This window comes from Lontra canadensis, unplaced genomic scaffold, assembly GCF_010015895.1.
Source record: "Lontra canadensis isolate GAN:19392208 unplaced genomic scaffold, GSC_riverotter_1.0 scaffold106, whole genome shotgun sequence".
Taxonomy (NCBI): domain Eukaryota; kingdom Metazoa; phylum Chordata; class Mammalia; order Carnivora; family Mustelidae; genus Lontra; species Lontra canadensis.
Window position 1 is genome coordinate 3,450,582 of NW_022631100.1, and position 26,983 is coordinate 3,477,564.

The 26,983-nt window shown below is 36.2% G+C and overlaps 1 protein-coding gene across 6 annotated transcripts in view; it reads left to right on the forward strand.

Annotated features, from left to right (window-relative positions):
- The window catches only part of RABGAP1L (RAB GTPase activating protein 1 like), a 736,622-nt gene that overhangs the window by 60,759 nt on the left and 648,880 nt on the right, over positions 1-26,983 (forward strand). For all 6 annotated transcript variants that reach the window (XR_004380432.1, XM_032838759.1, XM_032838760.1 and 3 more), the window contains exons 2-5: positions 10,054-10,234; positions 11,559-11,751; positions 21,124-21,334; positions 24,219-24,393. Coding sequence is in view for 5 of the 6 variants with exons in the window: in XM_032838759.1 (XP_032694650.1) it covers positions 10,097-10,234; positions 11,559-11,751; positions 21,124-21,334; positions 24,219-24,393 (717 nt within the window). In the remaining variant the exon portion in view is untranslated. The remainder of the gene's footprint in view (positions 1-10,053; positions 10,235-11,558; positions 11,752-21,123; positions 21,335-24,218; positions 24,394-26,983) is intronic.

A 26,983-nucleotide genomic window follows, 5' to 3' on the forward strand; every position in this document is an offset into this window, starting at 1 on the left:
TTTATTTATTTGACAGAGAGATCACAAGTAAGCAGAGAAGCAGACAGAAAGGGAGGGTGAAGCAGGCTCCCTGCTGAGTAGAGAGCCTGAAGCGGGGCTCGATCCCAGGACCCTGAGATCACGACCTGAACCGAAGGCAAAGGCTTAACCCACTGAGCCACCCAGGCGCGCACCCAACCCCCACGCCCCCCACAGCTTTCTTTTGATTCTCATTAGTGTGATAAGTGGTTCTCCATCTCCTCGCTTTCAATCTGGACTTGCCTTTGGTTCTAAACTGAGTAGTCTCTTGTAGATAGCACATGGATGGGTCCTGCTTTTTTATCCAATCTTATACCCCATGTCTTTTGATTGGGGCATTTAGCCCATTTACATTCAGAATAAGTAATGAAAGATATAAATTTAGTGCCATTGTATTACCTGCAAAGTACCTATTTCTGTAGATTGTCTCTGTTTCTTTCTGGTCTCTGTTACTTTTGGGCTCTGTCTTCACTTATAGGATTCCCTTTAATATTTCTTGCAGGGCTGGCTTAGTGATCACAAATTCTTTCAGTTTCTGTTTGTCCTAGAAGCTCTTTATCTCTTCTTCCATTCTGAATGACAGCCTAGGTGGATAAAGTATTCTTGGCTGTACATTTTTCTCATTTAGAACCCTGAATATATCATGCCAGGCCTTTCTGGCCTGCCGGGTCTCTGTGGATATGTCTGCTGCCATTCTAATATTCCTATCCTTGTAGATTTAAGGACCCCTTGTCTTGACCTGCTTTCAGGATTTTCTCTTTATCTCTGAAATTTGAAAGCTTCACTATTACATGTTGGGGTGTTTATCTGTTTTTTGTTGAATTTGAGGGGGTTCTCTGTACCTCCTGGACTTGAATGCCTGATTGCTTTCCCAAATTAGGGAAGTTCTCGGCTATGATTTGCTCAAATATAACTTCTGTCCCTCTCTCTCCTTCCTCTGGGACACCAGTAATTCTAACATTGCTTGGCTTTATGGTATTGCTACTTTCTCAAAGCTTCCTTCTCCTCGTGGGTCCATTAGTTGTTTTTCTCTTTTCCTCAGCTTCCTTCCTTTTCGTCATTTTGTCTTCTGTGTCACTCAGTCTCTTCTGCCTCTATCCTAGCTGTTAGAGCATTCATTTTAGAGTGCATCTCAGTTAAATAATTTTAAATTTTGGCCTGATTAGATTTTATTTCTGTACTAAGAGATTCTCTACTGTCTTTTATGCTTTCTTCAAGCCCAGCTAGTGGCTTTATAATTGTTATTCTTAATTTAGTTTCTGATATTTTACTTATATCCATATTGATTAGATGTGTGGTAGAGACTGTTATTACCTCTGGTTCTTCTTTTGCTGTGAGTTTCTCCTTCTAGTCATTTCATCTAGAGAAGAATAGATGAATGAGAGAAGAAAATCATAAATATCAACCATGACCCTGGTGAAATACACACTAGACAAATCCGAAGTTGTCAGAAACCAAAAAAGAAAGGGAAAAAAGAATATAATCTCACAGGTGGATAGAATAGTGTGATCATTTGATCCTGGGTGTATTTTGGTCTGTTTGTTAGAAGACACTAAATCCCAAATTGTAAAGAAAGAAGAATATATATATGTGTGTGTGTATATATATATATATATATATATATATATATATATATATATGCATATATATGCCTAAATAAAGTTGAATACAGTGAAAGGAGACCAGAAGTGAGAAATATATCTATAAAATGTAAATGCAAAAATGAAAATTAAAGACTTAAAAACAATTGATAAAATGAGAAACCATTTGAAAAGGAAAAAAAAGTGAAAAAAATTAAGATGAAAGACTAAGGACTCATGAGAAAAAACCCTCATATCCAATTGATTTTTTTCCCTAGCACAGGAGTTTTTCAGTTCTGAGTGATTCATAAACTTCCTACTCAACTTATGTTCATGCTGGTCTTCTGGGGGAGGGGCCTATTTACTGATTCTCAGGTGTTTTTGACAGGGTGGAGTTGCAGTACTCTTTGCAGGGAAGGGGGGCTGACTCAGTGTAAGCTGCTTTGGGTTGCTGCATGTGGCTTTTGTTCCCTGAAGGTTTTTCTTGCTGCTCCAGAGGATGAAAAAAAAATTTAAATGGCGGCATCTGGATCTCCAGCCTTGGAGCTGAATGACTGGGGCTCCTGCTCTTCAGTGTATCCTCAGAGAAATGCAGTCAGTCCCTTTTGTGTCTGCCAAACTCTGCAGACTGCTTCAGTGCATATCTGTACCAATCCTGGCGGGGGAGTGGTTGTCTCACTGTGTCCCCACTTTGGGGAGTGGTTGCCTGATTGTGTACCCTGGCTGCTCTCCCTGGGGGAAGGAGCAGGGTCTCCCAGTGATTGTGGCTTGACTTGGAGAGCGATCATGCGGGGGTTCCTGGTTTATGGCAACACCTAGCTGAGAGGCCTCTCTGGGGCTTAATAATTGTAGGTGGCTTCCCCTGTTCCAATGCTGGAGAACTCTGCTAGACTCAGGCACCCTGTTCTTTCTGTGATCCTGGGACTCCTGAGACCACACTGTCCCAGCTAGAATTCTGCCCCTGCTTCACCACCTGAGCACCTTCCAGGCAGGGATGTCCCTCACAGGAGCAGACTTCTAAAAGTTCCAGTTTTTGCTCTCTGCTGCTGTTACACTTTCTGGTAGCTGGCTTATGGAGGCTTCCCCCCCCCCCCGCCAAGTTTATTGCCAGATATATCCCCTTAGATTCCTGTCTCTGCACCTCCTACCTTTTTTTTTTTTTTTTTAAAGATGTTGTTTATTTAAGTTAGAACAAGCACAAGTAGGGGGAGGGGCAGAGGGAGAAGCAGGCTCTCTGCTGAGCAGGGAGCCTGATTTGGGGCTCCATCCTAGGGTACTGGGATCATGACCTGAGCCAAAGGCAGAGGCTTAACTGACCGAGCCACCCAGGCTCTGCTCCACACCTCCTACCTTGCAGACTGATTGCCTTTTTAAAAAGATTTTATTTAGTCATTTGACAGAGAGAGAGAGAGAGCAAGTACATGCAGTGGGAGTGGGATGGGGAGAAGCAGACTTCCCACCAATCAGGGAGCCTGATGCGGGGTTCTGTCCCAGGACCCTGGGATCATGACCTGAGCTGAAGGCAGATGCCCAACTCACTGAGCTACCCAGGTGCTATGTAGTTGCTTTTTTATTTGTAGAATTGCAGGAATTCTTTTCTTTGATCTCAGGTTGAATTCACAGGAGTTCAGAATGATTTGATAGGTAGATAGCTGAATTCAAGGGACCAGATGAAACACAGGTCCCTTATCTCACCATTCTTTCTCTTCTCTCCCTTATTTCTTATGACTTTGAATCAGAGTGGTGAGAGAGGGCATCCTCGTGTTGTTCTGAGTCTTAAGGGGAATGTGTCCAGTCTTGTAATTAAGTATAGGTTTTTTTGTAGATACTCTTTTTTGTTTGTTTGTTTGTTTTTGTTTTTAAATGTAGGCTCCACACTAGCCCAGTGTGGGACTTGAACTCATGACTCTGAGATTGATACCTAAGCTGAGTTCAAGAGTGGGATGCTTAACTGACTGAACCACCCAGGCACCCCTTTTGTAGATACTGTTAAGTTGAGGAAGTTCCATTAATTGCTAGTTTGCTGAGAGTTTTTATTTTTATTTTATGACTAAGTGCTGGGTTTTGTCAAGTGCACTTTCTGTGCCAGTGACATGATTAGGATTTTTCTGTAGCTTATTGATAATGATTTATTGCATTTATTGCATTGATTAATTTTTGAATGTTGTTAGTCTTGTATACCTTGAGTATAATCCTTTTTTATGTTGTTGAATAAAATTTTATAATATTTTGTCTTTATTCTTGTAATCTGGTTTTGGTCTTAAGGTAATGCTGACCTCATAGAATGAATTGCAAAGTGTTTCCTCTTTTATTTTCTGGATGTGATTGTAGAGAGTTGATATTATTCTTTAAATGTTTGGAAAATTCACTGGTGAAGCCATCTGTGTGTGATGCTTTCTTTTTTGGAAGATTATTAATTATTGTTAAGTTTTTTGAAAATTATAGGGCTGTTCAGGATATCTGATTTTCCTAGTGTGAAATTTGGTACTTTTTTTTTTTTTTTGGCAATTTTTAATTTTGTATCCTCCAAGGAATTTGGTCCAGATCATCTAAGTCACCAAATCTATGGGCCTAGAATTGTTTTAGTATTCCTCTATTACCCTTTCAATGTCCAGAGGATTGGTAGTTATGACCCATCTTTCACCTTTTTATATTAGTAATTTGTGTCTTCTCTTTTCTTGTTTAGGCTGGCTAGCAGTTTATAAGTTTTATTGATCTTTTGGTGTTTGTTTTTTGATTTATCTGTATTTTTCTGTTCAATTTCATTGATTTGTTACATTTTTTATTATTTCTCATCATTTGCTCTTTTTCTGGTTTCCTAAGGTTCCTAATGAAGCTTACAGATAATTTAGATACTTTTTTCTTTTCTAGTATACGCATTCAGTTCAACAAGTTTCTAAGTACTGCTTTTCACTGCATCCCACAATTTTTGGCAAGTTGTATTTTCATTTAGTTCAAAATGTTTTTAAATTTCTCTTGGGTCATCTTCTTTGATTAATGTTCATTTAGAAGTGTATTGTTTAATTTCCAAAATTTCCTTCTGTCATTGATTTCTAGTTTAATTGCATTGTGGTTGAGAACATATTTATATGATTTTTATTTTTTCACACTTGTCAAGTTATGTTTTATGGCCCAGAATATGGTCTTCTTTGGTGAATGTTCCCTGTGAGCTTAAGAAGAAAATGTATTCTCCTGTTGTTAGATGGAATGTTCTATAAATGTCAGTTGGATGATATTGGCTGGTGGTGCTTTGCAGGTATTTATATCTTCACTAATATTCTGCCTGCTTGATCTATCACAGGTCAAGATCCCTCTCACAGAGGGATGTTGAAGTCTCCAACCATAATATGGCATTGTCTTTTTCTCCTTTTTTAAAAAAATATATTTTTAAAGTAATCCCTTTTAAAAAAAATTTATTATTGTTGTTTTTTTACTTTTAAGTAATCTCTACAGCCAACATGGGGCTTGAACTCACAACCCCAAGATGAGGAGTCACATGCTGTACCAACTGAACCAGCCAGGCACCCTTCTCCTTTCAGTTTTATCAGTTTTTGCCTTACAGATATTGACGCTGTTAAGTGGTTACTTGTTTGGGATTGTTATATCCTCTTGGAGAATTGATCCCTTTATCATTATATAAAGCTCCTCTTTATCTGCAGTAATGTTCCTAGTTCTGAAGTCTGCTTTTTTAAAAATCAGTACAGCTGTTTCTCTCCTTTTTGAATGTTAGAAATTTGTTATTACTAAGCTCAATTTAATATACACAACATTTCAAGTTACCCTTCTTTAACCCACTCTCCCATCCTACACCCAAATTCCTCACTTAGCTTCTAGCAGTTTGTCAAAATTACCATTTAAGTGTCCTACCAGTTTATGGCTCCAGCAGTTTCTGCTTCAGGTAAAGAGATCTGACTTGCTATCTTTCTCTGGATTGTCTGTCTCTCCAGATTTTGGGATGGCAGTCTGTCTTATGAACTCAGTTTTCTGATGGATCAAAGCTACTGATAGTTTGTTCAAACTTTTCTTGTTGTAAGGAAGGGAGTGATAACTTCCAAGCTTTTTAGCTGAAACTAAAAGTTGGGATTATTTGTCTTTTTATTATTGAGTTGTGAGAGTTACTTATACTATCTGGGTACAAGACCCTTTTCGGATATATGATTTGTTAAGTATTTTCTCATCCTGTAGTTCTGTTTTACTTCCTTCATGATACCATTTTTGCCATAAACATTTTAAATTTCAATATAGTTCAGTTTACCTATTTTGTTCTTTGGCCATTGTGCTTTTGGTGTCATTTCAGAAATCACTGCTTAACCCAAGGGCATGAAAGTTTACACCTGTTTTCTTCTAAGAGTTTTATAGTTTTAGCTCTTACATTTAGGTCTGTGGTCCATTTTGAATTAAGTTTTGTGTGTGGTGTGAGGTAAGGGTTCAATTCCATTCTTTTGCATGTAAATATCTGATTACCCAGCATGATTTGTTAAAGACTGTTCTTTCCCCATTTAAATATTACTTCGGGATGCCTGGGTGGTTCAGTAGGTTAAATATCTGTTGTTGGCTCAGGTCATGATCCCAGGGTCCTGGGATAAAGTCCCGAATCAGGTTCCTTGCTTGGTGGGGAGTGTGCTTCTCCGTCTGCTTGCTGTTCCTCTTGCTTGTGCGTGTGCACGTGCACTCTTTCTGACAAATAAAATCTTAAAAAAAAATTATTACCTGCCTGTTGAAATATTTTAAAGTGTTGGCTTTGTATTCTCAGATTTTATGTTTGTATGCAAATTTAGTAAGCATTTGCATTGAAGTTAAAAGAAATGTTCAACCCAATAAGGTAGTATTAGGCAAACTTCTAAAAGTATCCCTAAGGCCTTAGAGGCATGGTTTGATGCTAGTAATGAGAGCTGTCTTAATTCTGAGTAGAAGGAGAAATTCTGGCTGTGTTTTGAAGAGGTCACAGTTTGGTAAACTGATAGCTTTTTGTTAGCCTGGCAGAATATCTAACATTCTCTTAGGCTAAATAAAACCTCTTAAAAATGGACATCTTATTTGAATTGAGCAACTATTAGTATTCATTAACATGGTGATTTAGAGTTAAGGGCCAGGTTAACTGTTTATCACTTATCTAAGAAAAATGTCTTGTGGGGAAGACATAACTTTTGGTGGAGGGAGGAGAGACATGGAGAAAGTTCTGTGTGCATAGTTACAGATACCAGCCCTGAGTGTCTAGGAATAGGTGAGGAAACTTCAAGAGATGGTATATGTAGTGGCTCAGAGCATGTACTTTGAATTCAGAATACTGGTTTGAATCCTGGTTCTACATTTGTTATTTGTGAAAACTTTAGCCTGATTGGTGCTTTTAACAACAACTTGTTTAACACATTCAGTGAATGTACTAGGTCTACTATATTAGGCACTTGATATTCCCAGATAAACAAAAGAGTTGGAATTAGGGTGGGGGTTTATTTAGATAGCTTTAGCATCAGGGGTGGCCTCAGGCTTCCCTGCCTTTCTTAACATTTCTCATCTTTTACTGCTCTCACCCATGTTCTCTTTGACCTAGCTATCAAGGCCTCCTTTCCCATAAGCCTTTTCTCATACCGGGGCTTTTTGTATTTGCTGTTTCTTGTACTTGAAGGCCACCCCCTCAACCCCCGTTTTTTCTATGGCTTACTCATTAAGCCCAAATGTCAGCTGAGTCCATATTGCCTTCTACCTTCTTATTACCTTTTATAGTATATATTCCAGTATGGGATCCTGATTTATGTTTTGTTTTTCTGTGTTATTTCTCTCTTCTCTAAGAATGTTAGCTCTAGGAAAATTGGGACTGCACTGGTTTCATTTATCATTTAGTCTCCAGTTCCCATTGTAGTTTCTAGCACATAGTAGAGACTCATAAATATGAGTTGGATGGATGAATGAAAGCTGATACCTGTTAGATTCAGCCATATGAAAGTAGGAGGCAAGTGCTAAGACCGTAAAGTGGGGAACAACTTTCTGTAATTAAAGAGCTGTAATGGTAAAGTGACAGGGGCAGAGATGTGTTGGGCTTTGTAAGTCCTGGCAAGTAGTTTGGATTTTATTAGAATTTTAGTGAAGAGATTTTAGAATGGAGTTTTAATGTAATATAACTTATTTTCCATGAGATTTCTTTGGCATCTCTGAGAAGAGTAGGTTAGGGGAGGAGAGGACTAGAGGTAGTAGATGGGTTAGGAGACTTTTTTAGTAGATGAGAACATTGCCTGGATTAGTTTGGTAAAAATGGCCATGAAGAAATGGGATAGATATGGGATTTATTTTGGTTGTGGGGCTAACATGACTTGCTGATGTGAGGAATGAAGAAGTAGAGCTGATAGAATGATACCCAGATTTCTTATTTGAGCATTTTGTTAGAAAGTGGTATTATTTACTGGAAAGGGAAATTGAATGAGGAACAAGTTTAGAGGAGGTGTTAAGAATTCCATTTGGGTCACATTTAAGATACTGATAAGAATTCCTAATGGAAATATAAAGTGGAAAGTTGGATTCCAGATAAGGAATTTAGAGGACATTTGGGTTGGAATAGAAATTTGGAGATTGCTAGAAAATAGATGGTATTTAAATATATGGCAGTGAGAGATACTACTTAGAGGGGGTGTGTGGCAAGGAATCAGGAGAAGGCTCAGGACTTGGGGAATTTCCAACATTTAGATGTTAAGTCTAGGGGTGTCCGCTTGGGCTTGAAGGATTGGCCACAGAAGGAACACCTGGACTTTGTAGCATCTTGGCAATCAAGGGTTCATGAGACCGCTTGGAAGGGTAGAGACATGGACTCTATTACATACTGCATTTTCAGAAACATTACCTGCAAAATAAAAAAAACCTTTAGAGGACTTGAAGGATTTAAAATTTAAAAGGAAGGATATTCACATGGCTAACAATGATGGCTAGCTAGTTATGCTATCCTAGAATAAATAATTATTCTTTGTTTTGATATTATTGGAAATTGTGAGTTTTGATGAAGATGGAAGTAATTAATTTTTTAAAGTATAATTTGAAGCTGAGAGTAAAGCTTTCTTTTGGCTAAGAGTAATGGTGTTAGTGTCACCTAAAGGCAAAATGAGGTAATGCAGCCCTATTTATATGAGGCAAAGAACACAGTAACCTAATTGGAATGAGAACAAGAACAATTCTGTGGGTAATTTTAAGGCGTGGGTTAGCAGACTTAGAGTCATGTGTTATTTAGCCCCAGTTCACTTGTCTTACCCCTCTATCATATTTCCCTTTTGGTCACTGAGCAAGTTGTTTAACATACGGTTCTTGTCTTTTACATTTCAGCTCAAATATTTCCCCAAGTCCTTTCCTACCGCCTTACTTAAACTTGTCCGTATACTTTTTATAGCTGTTCTTTGTCACAATAACCTGTTGTATCTTCTCCAGAGCCTTTAGAGTGATTTAGAATTGCCTTATTTGCTTACTTGCTTGTTTTCTTACTAGATATGAGCTCCAGCCAGCAGTGCAGGCACCTTGTCTGCCTTACTTACTCATATAGCCCCGGTGCTGAGTACTACGTCTGTTATGTAGTACACACATTCAATTAAAATTAGTTGTGTGAATATTTGAACTTCTGGAAGTGATAGACATGAGTTTCTGTGGTAGCAGATTGATCCAGAAAACAGAATGACTAAAATACTGTTTGCCACATGAATGTGACATGAGAGTCTTAGCGTTTTCTCCCCTTCTTGTGCTGATAAGTGACAATGTGTCTGGAAAAGAAAAGATACATGGCTTAGGGTGTTGAATTCTTTAGTAATTAGTCGACTTCAGTGACACAAGGTATTTTAAGGTACAATACTTGGTCTTAAGGAGATAAGTTTTTGGAAACATTTAGATTTAATTACAAAGTAATTTCAGTGAATATTTGTGTGTGAATTTGGTTTCTAGTGTCATACTTATTATTTCTTGTCTTTATTAAAAACAAAAGTAATATTTCTAGGAGAAACAGAGTCAAACAGTAGTAAATCTGTTTAGTTGTGGGGGCGCCTGGGTGGCTCAGTGGGTTAAGCCTCTGCCTTCGGCTCAGGTCGTGATCTCAGGGTCCTGGAATCGAGCCCCGCATCGGGCTCTCTGATCAGCAGTGAGCCTGCTTCCTCCTCTCTCTCTCTGCCTGCCTCTCTGCATACTTGTGGTCTCTGTCTGTCAAATAAATAAATAAAATCTTTAAAAAAAAAAATCTGTTTAGTTGTGATGTGGGAGGGTTTTTGTTTTTTTTCAGGGAACAATATGGTTCTTTTAGTCAAGAAACTCAGGGTGAAGAGAGTACATTTCCATTATGTGGCCTAGTCCAAGAAGGTAGCCTCTCTAGTTTTGAGATGATTATCTAGCCAGCAGAATTCTTCACATGAACCATTTTTAAAGGCTGAGTATTGATCAGGGACTTATTAGTTCATGATTTCATTAATAGTTTTTTTTTTTTTTATCCCTGTAGTTTTGATCAGGTGGATGTGGAAAGAGAAGTTTGTAGAATTGAAATGGAGGTCAGAGCTGCATTGCAGAAGGTTAGTGGGTCGTCGGATTCTGTGGCCACGCTGAACAGTGAAGAATTTGTTTTGGTTCCTCAGCATGCAGATGATACTTCTACAAAAGAGGATGAGAAACCTGAACTGAAGGTATTTCTCTTTCTTTCTTTCTCTAGAAATGATATTATTTTAAATCACTGCTTTTTTCTTAATGAGGTGAGACTGATCTTAAGAGATGTGTAAAATACAAAGGTTTTTCTCAAATGCTGACCTTGAATACCATCAGTATTTGATTTATGCAGAGGCTAATATTTGGTTTGTGTGTTTTTGAAGTTTTTTGCTTTTAGTTATGTTTTAATTCAGAATTTTAGAAAGAAGGAATAGAAAGGAAAATAAAAAAGGATAATTGGGGAATTAGACTTAAATTTACGTAAGAGTTAACCATTATCTGGGTATTTTTGTGTTTCTTATTGCTGAGTTTTTGAAGTTAATTATATAAAAGTTATGTTTTATTTTTACTTCAGAAACAGTATTGTGGTTTTTGTGTTTTAAATCAGCTGGTAACATTCTAGTATGTGATTGAACAGTTGGTTTGTCTGAATATTTTTTTAAGCATATGTCTTATATTTTTAGCAGTTGAATTTTTATATAAACAAAAATGATCCTTTTTCATTTTTGTTGTCTTTACTAACTCAAAGAAAAAGAATCAGACCCAGGTGTACAAGCATGAGAATTGTATAACCACCTTCGAGAAACAGGAATGGAGAAACTAGTTGGCAGTGCTACATGTTGTTTATAACTTTTATTTAGTACTAACTATGGACTCAAAAATATATATCAATTTAATAAAATTTTATAAAAATTATATTATTAAATACCCATTTATACTATGTTGAGGATATATAGCTTTATAAATATATTAAAACAATCAGTGGTTTTATTTAAATTTAAGTATATTTGTATTTAAATGACTATTTAAATTTAAATATCTATATTTTAATATTAATGTGTTTATGACATTTATTAGGCCTTGTCTCTCACCTGCTTTTAAGAGAAGAATGAGTCAACTTAAATGTGAGGAAATTACCAATACTCCTCTTGGCAGCAAGCAAGCAAACTTTGTAAAGAAATCATAGATATGTTTATGGTATGATAACGAGAAATATGACCTTTTAAATAAGAGAGTAGATACTTTATTTAAACTTACCTGTTTTTATCTTTAAAACACATAAATTTAATGTTACCTGGTACTTAGAATGTGTTCGTATGGAAAAAAAGAAAAGGAAAGAAAAATCTTTGTAAATTAGATCTTAGATCAGATATAGTTAGGTACAACTGTATAAATTCTTTGTATTCAGTAACATATTTTAATTTAAAATTTAACTTGTTTTAATTTCTTCTAGAAATAAAATATTTTCATTAAGCCCCAGAACTATAATATGATTGAAACAGAATTGTCTTGATTTGCTTATAGATAGTTTCGAATGGTGATGAACAATTGGAAAAAGCCATGGAAGAGATTTTGAGAGATTCTGAGAAAGGGCAAAGCACTCTTCTTGTTGATTGTCAAAGTTCCACTGAGATTTCAGAGCATTCATTTGGAGATATTTCAGCTAGCCAAACAAATAAGCCATCTCTCCAGTTAATTTTGGATCCATCAAATACAGGTACTGTATTGAACTCTTAAACACCTTAAGATAAATGGGATAAAGTGAACATGAAAATTTTAAGAAGAAAATTTTAAAATCCTGTTAGTTTTGTTTTCTAAGATCAGGGACACAAGCCACCAAGGTTTTTGGTTCTGGTCAAGAGTTCCCACTTTGGTTCTTTTTTTTTTTTTAAAGATTTCTTATTGGTTTATTTGACAGAGAGAAAAATCACAAGTAGGCAGAAGTAGGCAGAGTCAGGCAGATAGAGAGGGAGAAGCAGGCCCCCCGCTGAGCAGAGAGCCCAATGCGGGGCTCGATCCCAGGACCCCGGCATCATGACCTGAGCCGAAGGCAGAGGCTCAACCTACTGAGCCACCCAGGCGCCCCCTAACTTTGGTTCTTATGTTTTGTTTTGTTTTTTTTCCTACATGTTAAATGCATGTCAGTGTTATTTGAGAACAGGGTCTATGTCTGGGTCTTTATTTTATTCCTAGTACTTGGCGCATAGTAGGCACTCAATAAATACTTACTGAACAATTGAATAAATTCTTGGGTGTTAGGAATAGTGTAATGGACATTGTCTTTCATGTGATGTTCCTTTTTACTCAGTTTGACTATAGTTATTTCAAATTGTCATTTGTGAAAATTATAAGTAAAATAGCCTATCAATTCTGTCAACATGTTAAAAAATAAATACATCCATTATTGAGTAGGATTTACAATAGAAATGCCAGCTTATAATGCAAAATGGTTTTGGGAGCAAGAAAAGCCTAACCAAACCAAAGCTAACTCCTACTTCAGATAGTTTAAACACTAGGGATATTGTTTGATCTGGGCTCTGATAGTGTTTTGTTGTTGTTGTTGTTTTTTAATAAACTATTCAGCTTTGATCTTCTTCATGTCCCCTTTCCTCTAATTGGCTTCCTTTATGGTCATAAAGTAGTTAGCAGCAGAAACTGGTAAGTAGGGCCAGATAATTTATTTATGGCTGTGGCAGAGAGGAAGGCTCTCTTCTTTTATCTATTGAACCAAAGTTGTGAGTTTCACTCCATTGAAGGATTTTCTAGTAGCCAGGGGAATCACCCGTAACTGATGGTTAGATTCAAACCCTGAAATAAGTCACACTGACAGACAAGATGAGATTATCCTACTTGACTTAGGGCCAATGATCCATTTCTGAATGTTGCTATAGGGTAAGTATAGATACTGGCCATACACAGTGTGGCTTTGATGGCTCTAACTTACACTATACACAGAATTTATTCCTAGTGAATCAAATAGTTAAATGTGAAAAATAAACCTATAAGAAGAAAATATCAGAGACTATTTTTGTGATTGCATAGGAAAAGCCACATCATTAAAAAAAGATAGTTTTATATATATATATAATATATACTTAGATGTTTTATATATATTTAAAAGATTTATGGTATATAAATATATATTTAGAAGATTTTATTTGTTAATTTAGAGAGAGTGTGTGTGCATAGGGGCATAGTGGGGGAGGGTCGGGGAGAGAGAATCTCAAGCAGACTCCCTGCTGAGTGCACTGCCTTCCTTGGGCTTCTGTCCCAAAACCCTGAGATCATGACCTGAGTCAAAATCAGAGTCAGATGCTCAACTGACTGAGCTACCCAGGTGCCCTGAAAGTTATATTTTAATACATAAACACTTAAATCTTCTGAATGAGAATGGTACCATAATAAATGAGGTTTTTTTTTGCTTTGATCTACATTTTAATTAAATTATTAGACAACACATTTTTTTAAAGATTTTATTTATTTATTTGACAGACAGCGACCACAAGTAGGCAGAGAGGCAGGCAGAGATAGAGAGGGGGAAGCAGGCTCCCTGCTGAGCAGAGAACCAGATGCGGGGCTCAGTCCCAGGACCCTGAGATCATGACCTGAACTTAAGACAGAGGCTTAACCCACTGAGCCACCCAGCCGCCCCATAGACAACACATTTTTAACATTTAAAAAAATTGTACTTGTGGGGTTTCTTCCAAATGGACCATTAGTGTTAGGCAACAAAAACTTCAAGTTTTTATGTGAGTGCGTGTATGTGTTTTTTTTTTCTTTACCCTGTCCCACTGATACATCCTCAACCGTTCTATGTAATCAATATGGCTTACTGACAGACTAGGAGAAGATATTTGTAATGTGTTGGGGTTCCTTAATAAAACTCTCTAGTTTGGTGACTCACTATAAATACTTACAGGTATTTATTATCATATAATAATATATTATAGGTATATAGGTATATATTATAGGTAGATAATATAGGTATATTATCAGTATATAGTCATACAGCTAGAATTAAATTCAAGGGAACTTAAGCTAAACATGTATGTATATATATTTTACTTAAAAAATATATATTTTAATTAGAAACAAACTTTAAATAGTATTAATTTTTGTTCTTAAGGGAACATAAGAGATTATATTACTCATTGTGCTTTGCTTTATCTTTTGAATTTCCTAAATCTCAACTCTTCCAAAAAACCCAGATCATACTGTATCACATTTATATAATTATATTTTGGTTAATAGATGAATTGAAAGGAGGAAATACCTTTTATCTTCTAATGGAGCTCTGATGGGTTGTTGGAATTAGTTAATCTTTGCAGTGGGCTTATGATTTTAAGTTTATTTGATAGGGACCATGTATTATACTTTCTTGTGTTCTCAACACTCATTACACTAAATATATTTTAAAAATGTATTTTTCGGGGTGCCTGGGTGGCTCAGTGGGTTAAAGCCTCTGCCTTTGGCTCGGGTCGTGATCTCAGGGTCCTGGGATCAAGCCCCACGTCTGGCTCTCTGCTTGGCAGGGAGCCTGCTTCCCTTCCTCTCTCTCTGCCTGTCTCTCTGCCTACTTGTGATCTCTGTCTGTCAAATAAGTAAATAAAATCTTTTAAAAAAAAAAAGCTTTAAAAAATGTATTTTTCACTGAAGATATTGGGTAAGAAGAGATTTCCTTTGCTTTACAAGTAAGTTTTTAGTATTTTTTTCTAGTTATATATTTTTAGTTTTTATTTTCAATAGTATAATATTGGAATGTTCTTGTCCTTCTCAGAATTCGTGTTGAAATCCTAACTCTCAAGGTGATAGTATTAGGCAGTAGTATTAGGTGATATTACCTAATATTGTTATATTAGGTGATACTATATTATTAGGTGATAATATTAGGTGATAATATTGGGGAGTGATTGTCATGAAGGTGGAATGCTTGTGATTGGGATTAGTGTCGTTGTAAAAGAGACCTCAGAAAACTAGCTTCTCCCTTCCACCTCTAAGGACACAGTGAAAAGATGTTGTCTGTGACCCAGAAAGTTGGCTCCTGCCAGACACTGAATCTGCTGGTGCCTCGATCTTGGCCTTTCTGGCATCCAGAACTGCGAGAAATAAATGTCTGCTGTTCAGAAACCACCCAGTCTGTGGTATTTTGTTATAGCAGCCTTAACAGACTAAGGCAAGACATTTCAGCTGCCTTTTTCTAGTTTTGCTTAACAGAATTATTGTGGTTGGTTTAAAATGACGCATAACTTCAGTGGCAAGGAACTGTCTGGAGATCATCTAGGTTTAAATGGGCTAGAGTGAATATTTAAGGTATGTTGTTTTTCGTTGTAAAACTAGACAGATGAAAGCTTTTGTTTAAACATGATGATAACTTGTTCATTTTTGTCATTTGATTGTATATCCTGACTACGTGGTTGCAGCTCTGATGGGGAATCTTTGCTAGTTTATTAAAATATACTTGAATACTGTTTGCATACAAAGATGAGTCTTCTTTTGTATACTCTTTGTCACTCTTTCTGCTGAGGAAAGGATGATGGAGTTAAAAAGTAGGAGACTGAATTTATATTTAGGTAGGAATGAATTCCTTACATTGGTGTGTGACTTTACAAGGTCTAGAACTATTCCATTGGTAGAAATATTTTGCTATTTGGCGGCTTAACTCAGGATCTCCACTAGTTGTAATTGGATAGTTACCAATGAGTTTTGTCTACATGAAGGCTGCAGTTACAATATATTCAGTTGTGGGTGGGATAGGGTATAAGGTGGTGCCCAGGATGATGTGTGTTTCCCATGATAGGCAGCTGGAAGGATGATTAGCCTTAAAATTTTTCATCTATTTAGTGGTTAATTAAATTGATATATATTGTCTAGTCTTTTAGACACTGTTAATAAGTGCTGTGAATAAAAAGAGGATAGAACAGTTCCTTCCCTTGAAGAGCTGATACTCTGTGTAACTAAATACAGAATGAGAACTATACTGTTCTTTTAATTCATCCTATTGTAGACCTTTTGTAGAGGTTAAGACCTCATATCTGAAGATCAGAGCTGGATTTGAACCCAAGCTCTGTCTACACATCTATGACCTTGGCCAGGTTCTTTAACTTCTCTAATACTTAGTTTCTTCATTTGTAAAATAAAGATAAAATAGAATAAGCTGTATAGAGGTGAAAGAGGATGAAATAAGATCATTCATTTTTAGGTATTTTGTAAAATGCCTGGCACAAAGTAAGTACCAAATGAAATGCCATCTTTCTCCTCCTCATTGTCATCATCCTCATCCTCAATAGTATTGGAAATGTTGAATCTGAAAATAAAATCACATAAACTTTTAGGTCCAAGCCCAGTAATTGCAATACATATCTGCTTAAAATGCATGTGCGGCAGGGTGTAGGCTCTTCATCTCTATTGAAGCACTTTGGTAGCTCCTGGAGATTTCTGTGGAGCAGTGTCCTTTTGAAAAGCGTTTAGATAGTTCTTTTCTTTGAGCACTATAAATAGGTTATTCTGCTATCTTTTTGTTTTCATAGTTTCTGTTGAGAAAATGAACATTCATTTTCCCCCTGTTTATAACATGCTGGTTTTTCCTGTATACTCTTTATTATCTTTTCAGCAGCTTGATTATATGTTTTTTTTTTTTTTTTTTATCGGAGTTCACCGAGATTCTTGAATCTATAAATTTGTGTCTTTCACCACATAAGGGAAGTTTCTAGCCATTATGTCTTATAAATATATATATATATATATATATATATATTCTGCTTTACTCACTTTCTCTTCTCTTCCTGGGACTCAGACAACAAAAATGTTAGGTATTTTCCTATTATTCCACCTTTCTGAGGCTCTCTTCATTACTTGTTGCAATTTTTTCTGTTTTTCAGTTTAGGTAATTTTGTTGACCTATGGTCAAGTTCACTGACTCTTTATTCTTCCTTCTTTTGAGTCCCTCTCCTGAATTTTAAATTTTAGATATTCCATTTTTCTGTTTTTAAATTAACTTTGGTTCTTCTTACATTTTCTGTTTCCTTGCCAAGGGTTTCAATATTTTCATGCATTTCAGGTGTATTCACCTTTATATCATGGAGCATGGTTATAAAGGCAGTTTTAAAGTCCTTGATAATTTCCACAACTGTGTACTCTTCAGATTGGTTTATGTTGATTCTTCTTTCCCTTGGGAGTTGGTTACCTTTTACTCTTTGTTTGCTTGTTTGTTAATTGGATTATTTTCCAGACTTTTTGAATCTTATGTTTTGAGATTCTTTTTCTATAAGATCCTCTGAAGAACATTGATTGTACTTTATTTTAGGGGGCAGTCTACCTGGTAATGTCCAGACTTCAAGTTTTATTTTCCTTTCTGGTTCCAAAGTCACTTCAGTTCCCAAAATCTTTGCTGTGCTTCTTTGGTTTGTTACACACATGGTGAGCCCGAACTTGTATTAGTTCACATACAGAATTAGGGATTTCCTTCTTCTCAACTCTCTTTGGGATTTCTCCCACACTCTCTGGGTTCCTGGGACCCATTTTCCTTCTTCTGTAGAAAGATTTCTCACTTAGAGTTTTTGTTTTGTTGTGCTGTCTAGCAGTCTTGCATGCCTGGAGTCTACTCTAGGACAAAGTGGTAAGAGAAAAGAGAAAAAAAATAATGGAGGTTTCCTTCTCCATTTTTGAATCAAAGGAGTGAACCCATTTGCTCTGGTGTTTAGATTTCCCGACAGGTTTTTTTTCCTCTAAATTTTAGATGTCTGTCTCCCCCCACCAACCTTTTGCACATTGCAGTATAGGTCTGTAACTGGGGCTGGCCTTGTGGAAGAACTGGGAGAGAGAAAAGAGAGAGAGGAAACAGTATCAGAAACGAGTTGTAATTCCTCAGACACTCTGGTTTGCAGACACTCCTTTTTTTGTTTTATAATTTCTTTTATAGTTTTGTTCGTTGCACAGTTCTGCACTGGGACTGCCCTTAGGTCATACCAATCTGGGAGATAAAAGAGGGTGGGGATGGGGGTAAGAAGGAAACTCAACACTATACTGGTAGTTCTTCAGGTTTTGACTCCTCTCTTTAATCTTAATTATTGTTTACTTTTTTAAAAAGAATTTTTATGTACTTTTTATATTCTGTTCAGTGTTTTTAGTTAAGAGAGATAAGCTGTAGCAGACTTAGTACTTCAACTTGACTGGTTCTGTCAGTTTTTGCTTTAGGTATTTTGAAGCTCTGGTGTTAGGGGGCATAACCACTTAAAATTACTATGTTTTTCTGATGAATTGAACCTTTATCTTTGTGAAATGTTACTTTTCCCCCTGTTAACTATTCCTTGTTTTGCAGTCTAATATTTGATATTAATATAACTACTCTAGTTTTCTTATAATTAATGTTTGCATGTTATGTCTACTATTTTTTTTTTAATTTATTTTTAGTCTACTTGTGTCCTTAAATTGTGGATAAATTGTAGATAGCCTATAGTTGAGTTTTTCTTTTTTTATCCAGTCTGATGAGCTTTTAATTGATCGGGGCTCAGCAAATTACTTCCCATAGGCCAAACGCTACCCATTACTTGTTTTCAGTATGACTTGCAAGGTAAGAATTGCTTTTACATCTTTAAAGGGCTAAAAACAAGTCAAAAGAGAATAATATTTTGTGACACATGAAAGTTATATGAAATTCAAATTGAAAGTGTCCATTTTAAGTTTTGGAATTTCTTAAAAAAATTATGGAAGGCCATTTTTCTCTTTTTATATAATACCTGTATAATATCCAAATTTTTCTTGGCCCACAAAGCCTGAAATACTTATTAATATGGCTCTTTATAGAAAAAGCTGGTGATCCTTGTCTTTGACCATTTATACTTAATGTAATTTTGTGCATGTTTGGATATAAGTATTCCTTCTTTCTTGCTGTTTGTTTTCCCTTTGTCCCTTTGTTTTTGTGTCTTTTCCCCCTTTTCCTGCCTTCCTTTGAATTGAATATTTTTTAATACTATATTTTATTCCCACTACTGGTATATTAACTGTGTAATTGTAGACAACTGTATACAAATTTTATAATTTGTTTTATTATTTTAGTGCTTGAGGTTTATGACTTAAGTCTTTAACAGGTCTATGTTTTAATAATATACCACTTCATGTATACTGTGAGGATCTTCTTTTTCTTTTCCTGCAGACTTTATGCTTTTGTTGTCATTCATTTTGCTTATACACATTACAAATTCTACAAAATACTAATTTTTCACTTTAAAAAATTTGTTATGTTTTAAAGAAATGAAAAAGCAAGGAAAAATTCTTGCCCTCATATTTATAACTTCTGTTGGTCTTCAGTTTTCCTCCAGTATCATTTTCCTTTGTCCCAAGGAACTTCTTTAACATTCTTCTTTTCTTCTGCAATTTAGAATCTGCTGTTACAGGAGGGAGCATTTGATTTCACATCTTGCATTTTTTAGGTCTAGAATTTCTTTTGGTCCTTTGTCTTTCATTTTTTTTCTCCTTGTTTTGTTAGATGTTTTTAAATCCTCAGTCATAATTATGATAGTTATTTTAAAGGCTTTGTCTGCTTATTTTGTCATTTGTCTTTTTTGGGATCAGTTTCTGTGCTGTTTCTCTATTTGGGGTTTACAGAGTTACTTAGAAAGCCACTTTTTTATTTTTTTGCTAAAACTCTGACTACATTTAAATTAGACCACTTGAACTGCTTTATCTTCCATGCTCATCAGTTACTAAAACATGATTTAATCATAGGATCTTGCAGATAACTGTTGTGTGCTTGCTAATTTAACAAAAAATACATATAATAAGTCTAGACATGTTAGCTAATGAATGTTAGCATTTAGCCTTAACATGTATTTCTGTTCTTTATTTATCCCTTTTGAAATCCAGCACATTGAACTGATTCAAAAGGGGGAAAAAACATGTTTCAGTGATTAAAGAACATGGTAGATGAAGTAATTCATTTTGAATGGGTTTAGTTTCTCAACAGAAGAAAAGTAGGTGGTGATGTTGCATGCTATAGTATAATGTTTGGGAGCTGGGAATGGCTTTTGTGAATTATTTATTAATATACTATCAAGTGGGATCCTGGTAATGAGGATTTGGACCTGGTACAAGGATCTAGTTCTGGTAGACAGGTGTGTTTGGGTATGGGTAATGGGAAGAGGTGGAGACTAACTCAATGTGGGTTTCAGGTGAGGATGGAGAGAGAGGCAAAGGGAGAATTTGATAGTATCTGATACATGCAGATAGATACTCTTTAGCCACAGTTGGGCCTTTGCTGCATGCTGTGCTTAGGATTTTCTAAAGTGAACAGTTTGTTTGTTTTAGAAACTCATTAATGGGGAGAGGAGAATTAGAGGAAGCAATAATAGGATCATTCATAGGAAGCAGTCGTAGGATGCATTGGAATACTTACATAGTTCAGAGAGGTCAGCAAGCCAGGAAGGAGGCAAAGAGGGAGCTTGCTTTTGTTGTTACTGATATGAGATGTTAACATCTTAATGTTGTTTACTTTTTCTTGTGAAGTTAGGCTCCTTAATAAATTTGGTGCTATGCAGGATCTCTACAGCCAGGACAGACTTTTAACTTATTTTAGTTTTATTTAATCCTCATTATTTTTAGGCTACTTAACCCTGCCTTTTTTTTTTTTTTTAAAGATTTTATTTATTTGGGAAAAAGAGAGAGAGAGAGCAAGAGAGGCAGAGGAGAGAATGAGAAGCAGACTCCCTGTAGAGCAGGGAGCCTGATGTGGAGCTCGATCCCAGGATCCTGGGATCATGACCTGGGCTGAAGGCAGATGCTTAACCGATTGAGTCACCCAGACACCCCCACCCTGCCTTTAGTGTAGTTTTTTCTCCTTATTGTTCTACATCATTTGAACTCTTCCTTTTTTTTTTAAATAAAAACTTAGTTCTTTTTCCTTTTCCTCTAAAGAAGTTATAGCTAAGTAAGATAATACTTTGAGAGGCTTTGAAAGTACAAAATTCCAGAACTCTGAATTAAGATGTAGCATAAACATCAAAAGAAGTGAAAACACAGAGCTAAATTTTGTTTGCAGTTTTTCATTTAAGTTTTCCATTAACTTTTGAGTGAGTGTGTGTGTGTTTTTCTTCAGAAATTTCTACACCCAGACCATCTTCTCCAAGTGGATTACCTGAAGAAGATAGTGTTTTATTTAACAAACTGACCTACTTAGGATGTATGAGGGTTTCTTCCCCACGTAATGAAGTGGAGGCTTTACGAGCAATGGCAACTATGAAATCTTCCAGTCAGCACCCCTTTCCTGTTACTCTCTATGTGCCAAATGTTCCAGAAGGTTCTGTGAGGTAAGCTCCAATCTTTTTTTATTTCCCCTAGACATGTATGAAATTTTTTGCATGGTGGTGATGATGTTATATCGTAAATAGGACTAGGACTTACAGTGAGTTCACTTTTACTCTGTAGACATGAAAAGTAAACATTTTTAGGCTTAGACCATGTTGCTTATTTATGAGAGGCGTTTACAAAATTTTGCTTAGAATATTATGAATGGAAATAGAAATTTAAACATACCTATTCAGAAGAAACATAAAAACTTGTCTTCCCCTTGTCCTATAACCGTGGTTCAAGAACTAGAGTGAGGGGCACCTGGGTGGCTCAGTCCATTAAGCATCTGCCTTTGGCTTGGGTCATGATCCCCAGGATCCTGGGATCGAGCCTTCCGTGGGCCTTCCTGCTCAGTGCAGAGCCTCTTTTCCCTCCCCTTCTGTTTGCCACTCTGCCTGCTTGTGCGTTCTCTCTCTCTCTCTCTCTCTCTTTTTTTTTTTTAAGATTATATTTATTTATTTATTTGACAGACAGAGATCACAAGAGGCAGAGAGGCAGGCAGAGAGAGAGGAGGAAGCAGGCTCCCCACTGAGCAGAGAGCCTGACACGGGGCTCGATTCCAGAACCCTGGGATCATGACCTGAGCTGAAGGCAGAGGCTTTAACCCACTGAGCCACCCAGGTGCCCCCCCTCTCTCTTTTCAAATAAATGAATATAATCGTTAAGAAAAAAAAAAGGAACTGGAGTGAGCCATAGACTTTATACTTTTAACAGATTGGGAAGAAGCAAAATGGCTTTTTCTCTTAATGCTTAATTAGGAATAATATTTACTGTCACCTGAAGCTTGAGTTTCTTTAAATCAGATCATGTTCTTCTACATTCAGTGGCCTTTAGTCACACTTGTGATTATATTAAAAAATTCTTACCATGTCTGGTCACTGAGAAACTACTGCCTTGACCTGATCTTTTACCCTTCTCCTCTCTCCTTACCTGTCTTCTCTCTCTCTCACTTTATTTACTCACTACCTTCCAGTCATAGTAGCTTCTTTGTACTTTCTCAAACATCATGATTCCTACCTCAGGACCTTTGTATTTTCTCTTGCATTAGCTTAAAAAATCTTCCCTTGGGGTGCCTGGGTGGCTCAGTGGGTTAAAGCCTCTGCCTTTGGCTCAGGTCATGATCTCAGGGTCCTGGGATCGAGCCCCACATCAGGCTCTCTGCTCAGCAGGGAGCCTGCTTCCCCCTCTCTCTCTGCCTGCCTCTCTGCCTACTTGTGGCCTCTCCGCCTACTTGTGATCTCTCTCTCTGTCAAATAAATAAATAAAATCTTAAAAAAAAATCTTCCCTTGTTTCCCAGTAGCTTTTTTACTTCTTTACATTTCACCTCAAATGTTTTATCAGAAGAAGCCTTCTTTGATCAGGTCACGTAACTGTTCCTTTTTTCCCCATTATTGGGCCTTTTTTTCCTTCATAGCACTTTCTTTGATTTCGTATTGTATGTTTATTTGCTTATGGGTTTATTGTCTAACTTCCTCACTAGAATATAAGCTCCACGAGAGCAGATTATTTCTTTCTCTGTGCTGTAGCTTCAGTGTTGAGAGTAGTATCTGGTCCATAGCAGATTTCAGTAAATGTTTACTGAATGAACAAATGAAATGTACCAAATCTTTGAAATTAGGTTGACTGTATCCTGGTCCTAAAATATTCCCTGACAGCCAATTTAGTCTTTTTTCAAACTCTTTCTGAAATGCCTTATTCTCTAAGGTTTAGAATGTGAGAAAATGTTAGCTTAGTTCTAAGTACTAAACTAATAGCAATATAAATTTATAAGGTTTGGTGAAAATACTTTGAATTTTTTAAGGAAAGTGTTTTGTAGCTATAGTATTTATATGGTATTTCTTAAAAAATGTCAAATGGCTTTTAAAGTTATCTTTTTAGTTTCAAAGTGTCAAACACATCTTGACAAAGACTTAGTGTTTTGACTTGTGCCTCTATTCCTACCGGGTACCCCTTAGTTTTGTAGATCCTGACGTGGTCTTGAGATTTTCAGTCAGTCTAGGGCTTAGGATTTACATAGGGGAAAGTCAGAGAGTTATTTATTCCTAAACCCCACAGACTTCTTTTACTTCTTAACTTCTGTTGTTAAGTTCAGCTTTGGAACCACTCTGACTTTTTTTGTTTTGGGTAAGAGATGTCTTGGTTGAACAATGACCTAGGTCTTAGATAAACTTATAGGTGCTTTATAAATAGAAATGAACTGTCCAGGGATGATCTGTGGTATTCTGTCCTAACATCTCTTTTGCTATAGCAGAACAAGGCTAGCAGTTGGGGATGGGTGACAATAGATTTTATGACACAAGTAATGTGTACTTGGCTTTGGGAGTAAATGAATTGCATCATAGGAGATAAAAAAGTTAAGTAATTGTTAAAAGAAGTTGAAGAATTTATGTGTGTGTGTGTGTGTGTGTGTGTGCATGTGTACAGATATGTATATCTGTACACATATATACACACATACACAAACATAATAAAATATTATTTTAGTACATAATTATAGCCAGTTTATTTTTATGATTTTAAGATAATTAATATAGGGGCGCCTGGGTGGCTCAGTGGGTTAAAGCCTCTCCCTTCAGCTCAGGTCATGATCCCAGGGTCCTGGGATTGAGGCCCGCATCGGGCTCTCTGCTCAGCAGGGAGCCTGCTTCCCTTCCTCTCTCCTTCCTCTCTCTCTGTCTGCCTCTCTACCTACCTGTGATCTCTGTCTGTCAAATAAATAAATAAAATCTTTTAAAAAAAAGATAATTAAGATAATTATGTATATATGTCATTAGTGTAATAGAACTGTTTGCTTTTGTTCTTTGATAGTTAATATTTTCTTATTTTTTATCACTGTTCTGTAGAATTATAGACCAATCCAACAATGTGGAGTTAGCTTCTTTCCCGATCTATAAGGTGTTATTCTGTGCACGTGGACATGATGGGACAACAGAGAGCAATTGCTTTGCATTTACAGAGAGTTCCCATGGTTCAGAAGAATTTCAGATACATGTTTTCTCCTGTGAAATTAAAGAGGCTGTAAGTATATACTGTAGCAATTTGCTATCAAGATGAATTAGGGTAGTATGTTTGAACTGTAGTCTCACTGTTTTGTAAATTAGTATGTATCACCATATACTCTATTACACAAATTTGGAGTACATTTCTAAAGAGAAAGTTAATATTTAATGGCATAGGACTAAAGATGGAAAGCTAAATCTGATAACTGCATTAAAGTGGTATTGTAGGTAGGGCACTCGCAACTTAACAAATGTAACAGAAAAAATCCTACTTGATGAGCCCTCCTCCTACCCTACCATGGTAGTAATTGCTCAGGCTTAGAATGGCCTCTGTTGTTATTTTTCCCAAGTTGATTGGTACATGTGACTTTTTAAAGCCTCTCTTACAAAACGTTTTTCTGCTGGACTGAGGGTTACATGTTGCTTTCATTTACATATTGGACTATGATTGTTTCATAGATATCTGTGGTTTTCACTGGTGATTATTATGTTCATTCCCTCAGAGGATGACTTCTGCTTTATGGAACTGACCTAATTAAAAATACAAATCTCGGGGCGCCTGGGTGGCTCAGTGGGTTAAAGCCTCTGCCTTCGGCTCGGGTCATGATCCCAGGGTCCTGGGATCAAGCCCTGTATCTGTCTCTCTGCTCGGCAGGGAGCCTGCTTCCCCCACTTTCTCTCTCTGCCTGCCTCTCTGCCTACTTCTGATCTGTCAAATAAATAAATAAATAAATAAATAAATAAATAAATAAAATCTTTAAAAAAAAATACAAATCTCACCGATAGCGGGGGTGTCAACTTAGAGTTTTTTGAAGATGCTAGTAATGTTCCTCTTGGTAATTACTAACTGGTGGTTTATTCTGAGACTAGAGAAATGGTTCTTAAAAACATGGAGAAATTGCCTTCTTTTCTGTATTTGTTGGATTCTCCCCCAATTAAAAATATTATAAAAATTATATAAACAATTTATATATATATAATTATATATAAAAATTATAAAAAAATAAAAAATTGCACTTAAAAAAAATTCCAGTGTGCCTGACTGGCTCAGTCTGTAGAGTGTATGGCTCTTGATCTTGGAGTTATGAGTTTGAACCCCATGTTTGGTAGAGATTACTTAAATAAATACAAAAACTTAAAAAAAATTCCACAATAGTTAACACACAGTGTTATATAGTTTCAGGTGTAATTGGGTTGTACTTTTAGAACTTCAGTGCTTACAGCCATTTTAAAGGCATTAATAAATTTGTTTGTATGGGCAAATCTAAGGTGTATTGACTTTTGGAAATATAAATTGTCAGCAGGAAATGTTAAAAGCCGCTATTCTATTTTCTGTTTACCATGAAACATAAATAACCATTGTATTAACAGGACTTCCAAGAGTTTATTTCTGGCCACAACATGGGAACTCACAGAAATGTGTATTTCTCTGTGTTTGATACTAAGCATGAAGGATATGTCCGTTCTTATGCCTTAGTGACTAATTTTATTTATACTAAAATGAACATGCAAAGACACACGTAATTTAGATTGTAGCCATACGAGGCAGAACCCACGCCTGTATAAGAAGTTCAAGTTGGTTTTTTTGTTTTTAAAAAAATACGTCTGAGACTTTCATGCCAACATTTCTATATTTATGTATATACTGTCTGCTTGGTCGGTGGTGTGATAGGAGAGTGAATGAGTACAAGTGTGCCTGGCACTTAGCAGGCAGTGAATATAAATATGTTGAAAGAATATCTGTGAATTTGTGAATGAAGGGGTCTATTTCAGAGCCTTACAACTCTACTACAGAAGTGAAGAAGCAGAGGGTAGAGTCCTGGCATTTCATGTTCGCAGCATTTAACACACCTGTGTGGTTTCTGGGTAATTGGCGCTTAACAGCAAGGAAATGAACTTTGAAGACTTGGAGAACCTCCTGCTTGGAGAGGTAGAAACACTTCTGCAGAAGAAAATGGAAAGGGCCCTGGCTTGCAAGCATTTTTCATAATTATGATGGTAGGAAACTCTCTTTTTGATTATCGCATCCTCTTGTTTATGGGTAGAAGAACTGTGTGTCGTTTTTGAGAGCTTTAACAGTGGATAAGCAGTGGACAAAGCTGTGGGGGAATTCTCAGCCTGACCATTTTGGATATGATATTAAATAGTATTAAGTATATTTCTGGAGCGGATATTTGGTACATTGCAGGTTATGAGAGGTGATATCCGTGTATTTAATTTTTTTACAGTACATTTTTGGAAGCATTCCATTATGGGTTCATTGGTGGCAAAATTCATTATTTGAAGGAGAAATATATGACATTTGTCATTAAACTTTATTATGAGAGATATTTCTAAATGAAAAAATAACCAGTATAAATGTAGAGCTTATGCCAGGCACTGTGCTAAGCATTTTCTTGACATTCATAAAATCCCCATGGTATAGATAGTTTTTATTTTGATTAGTGATCTTCTCTAAGATTATATATAATAGATCTGGGTTTCAAATAGAAGTCTCTGACTCTAAATACCCATGTTATTTTCAGTAACAGCTTACCTGTTGCTTAAATATTATAAAAAACAAATATGGATTTTTTCATTATGTTTAATGAAGACATTTATTGTTCATT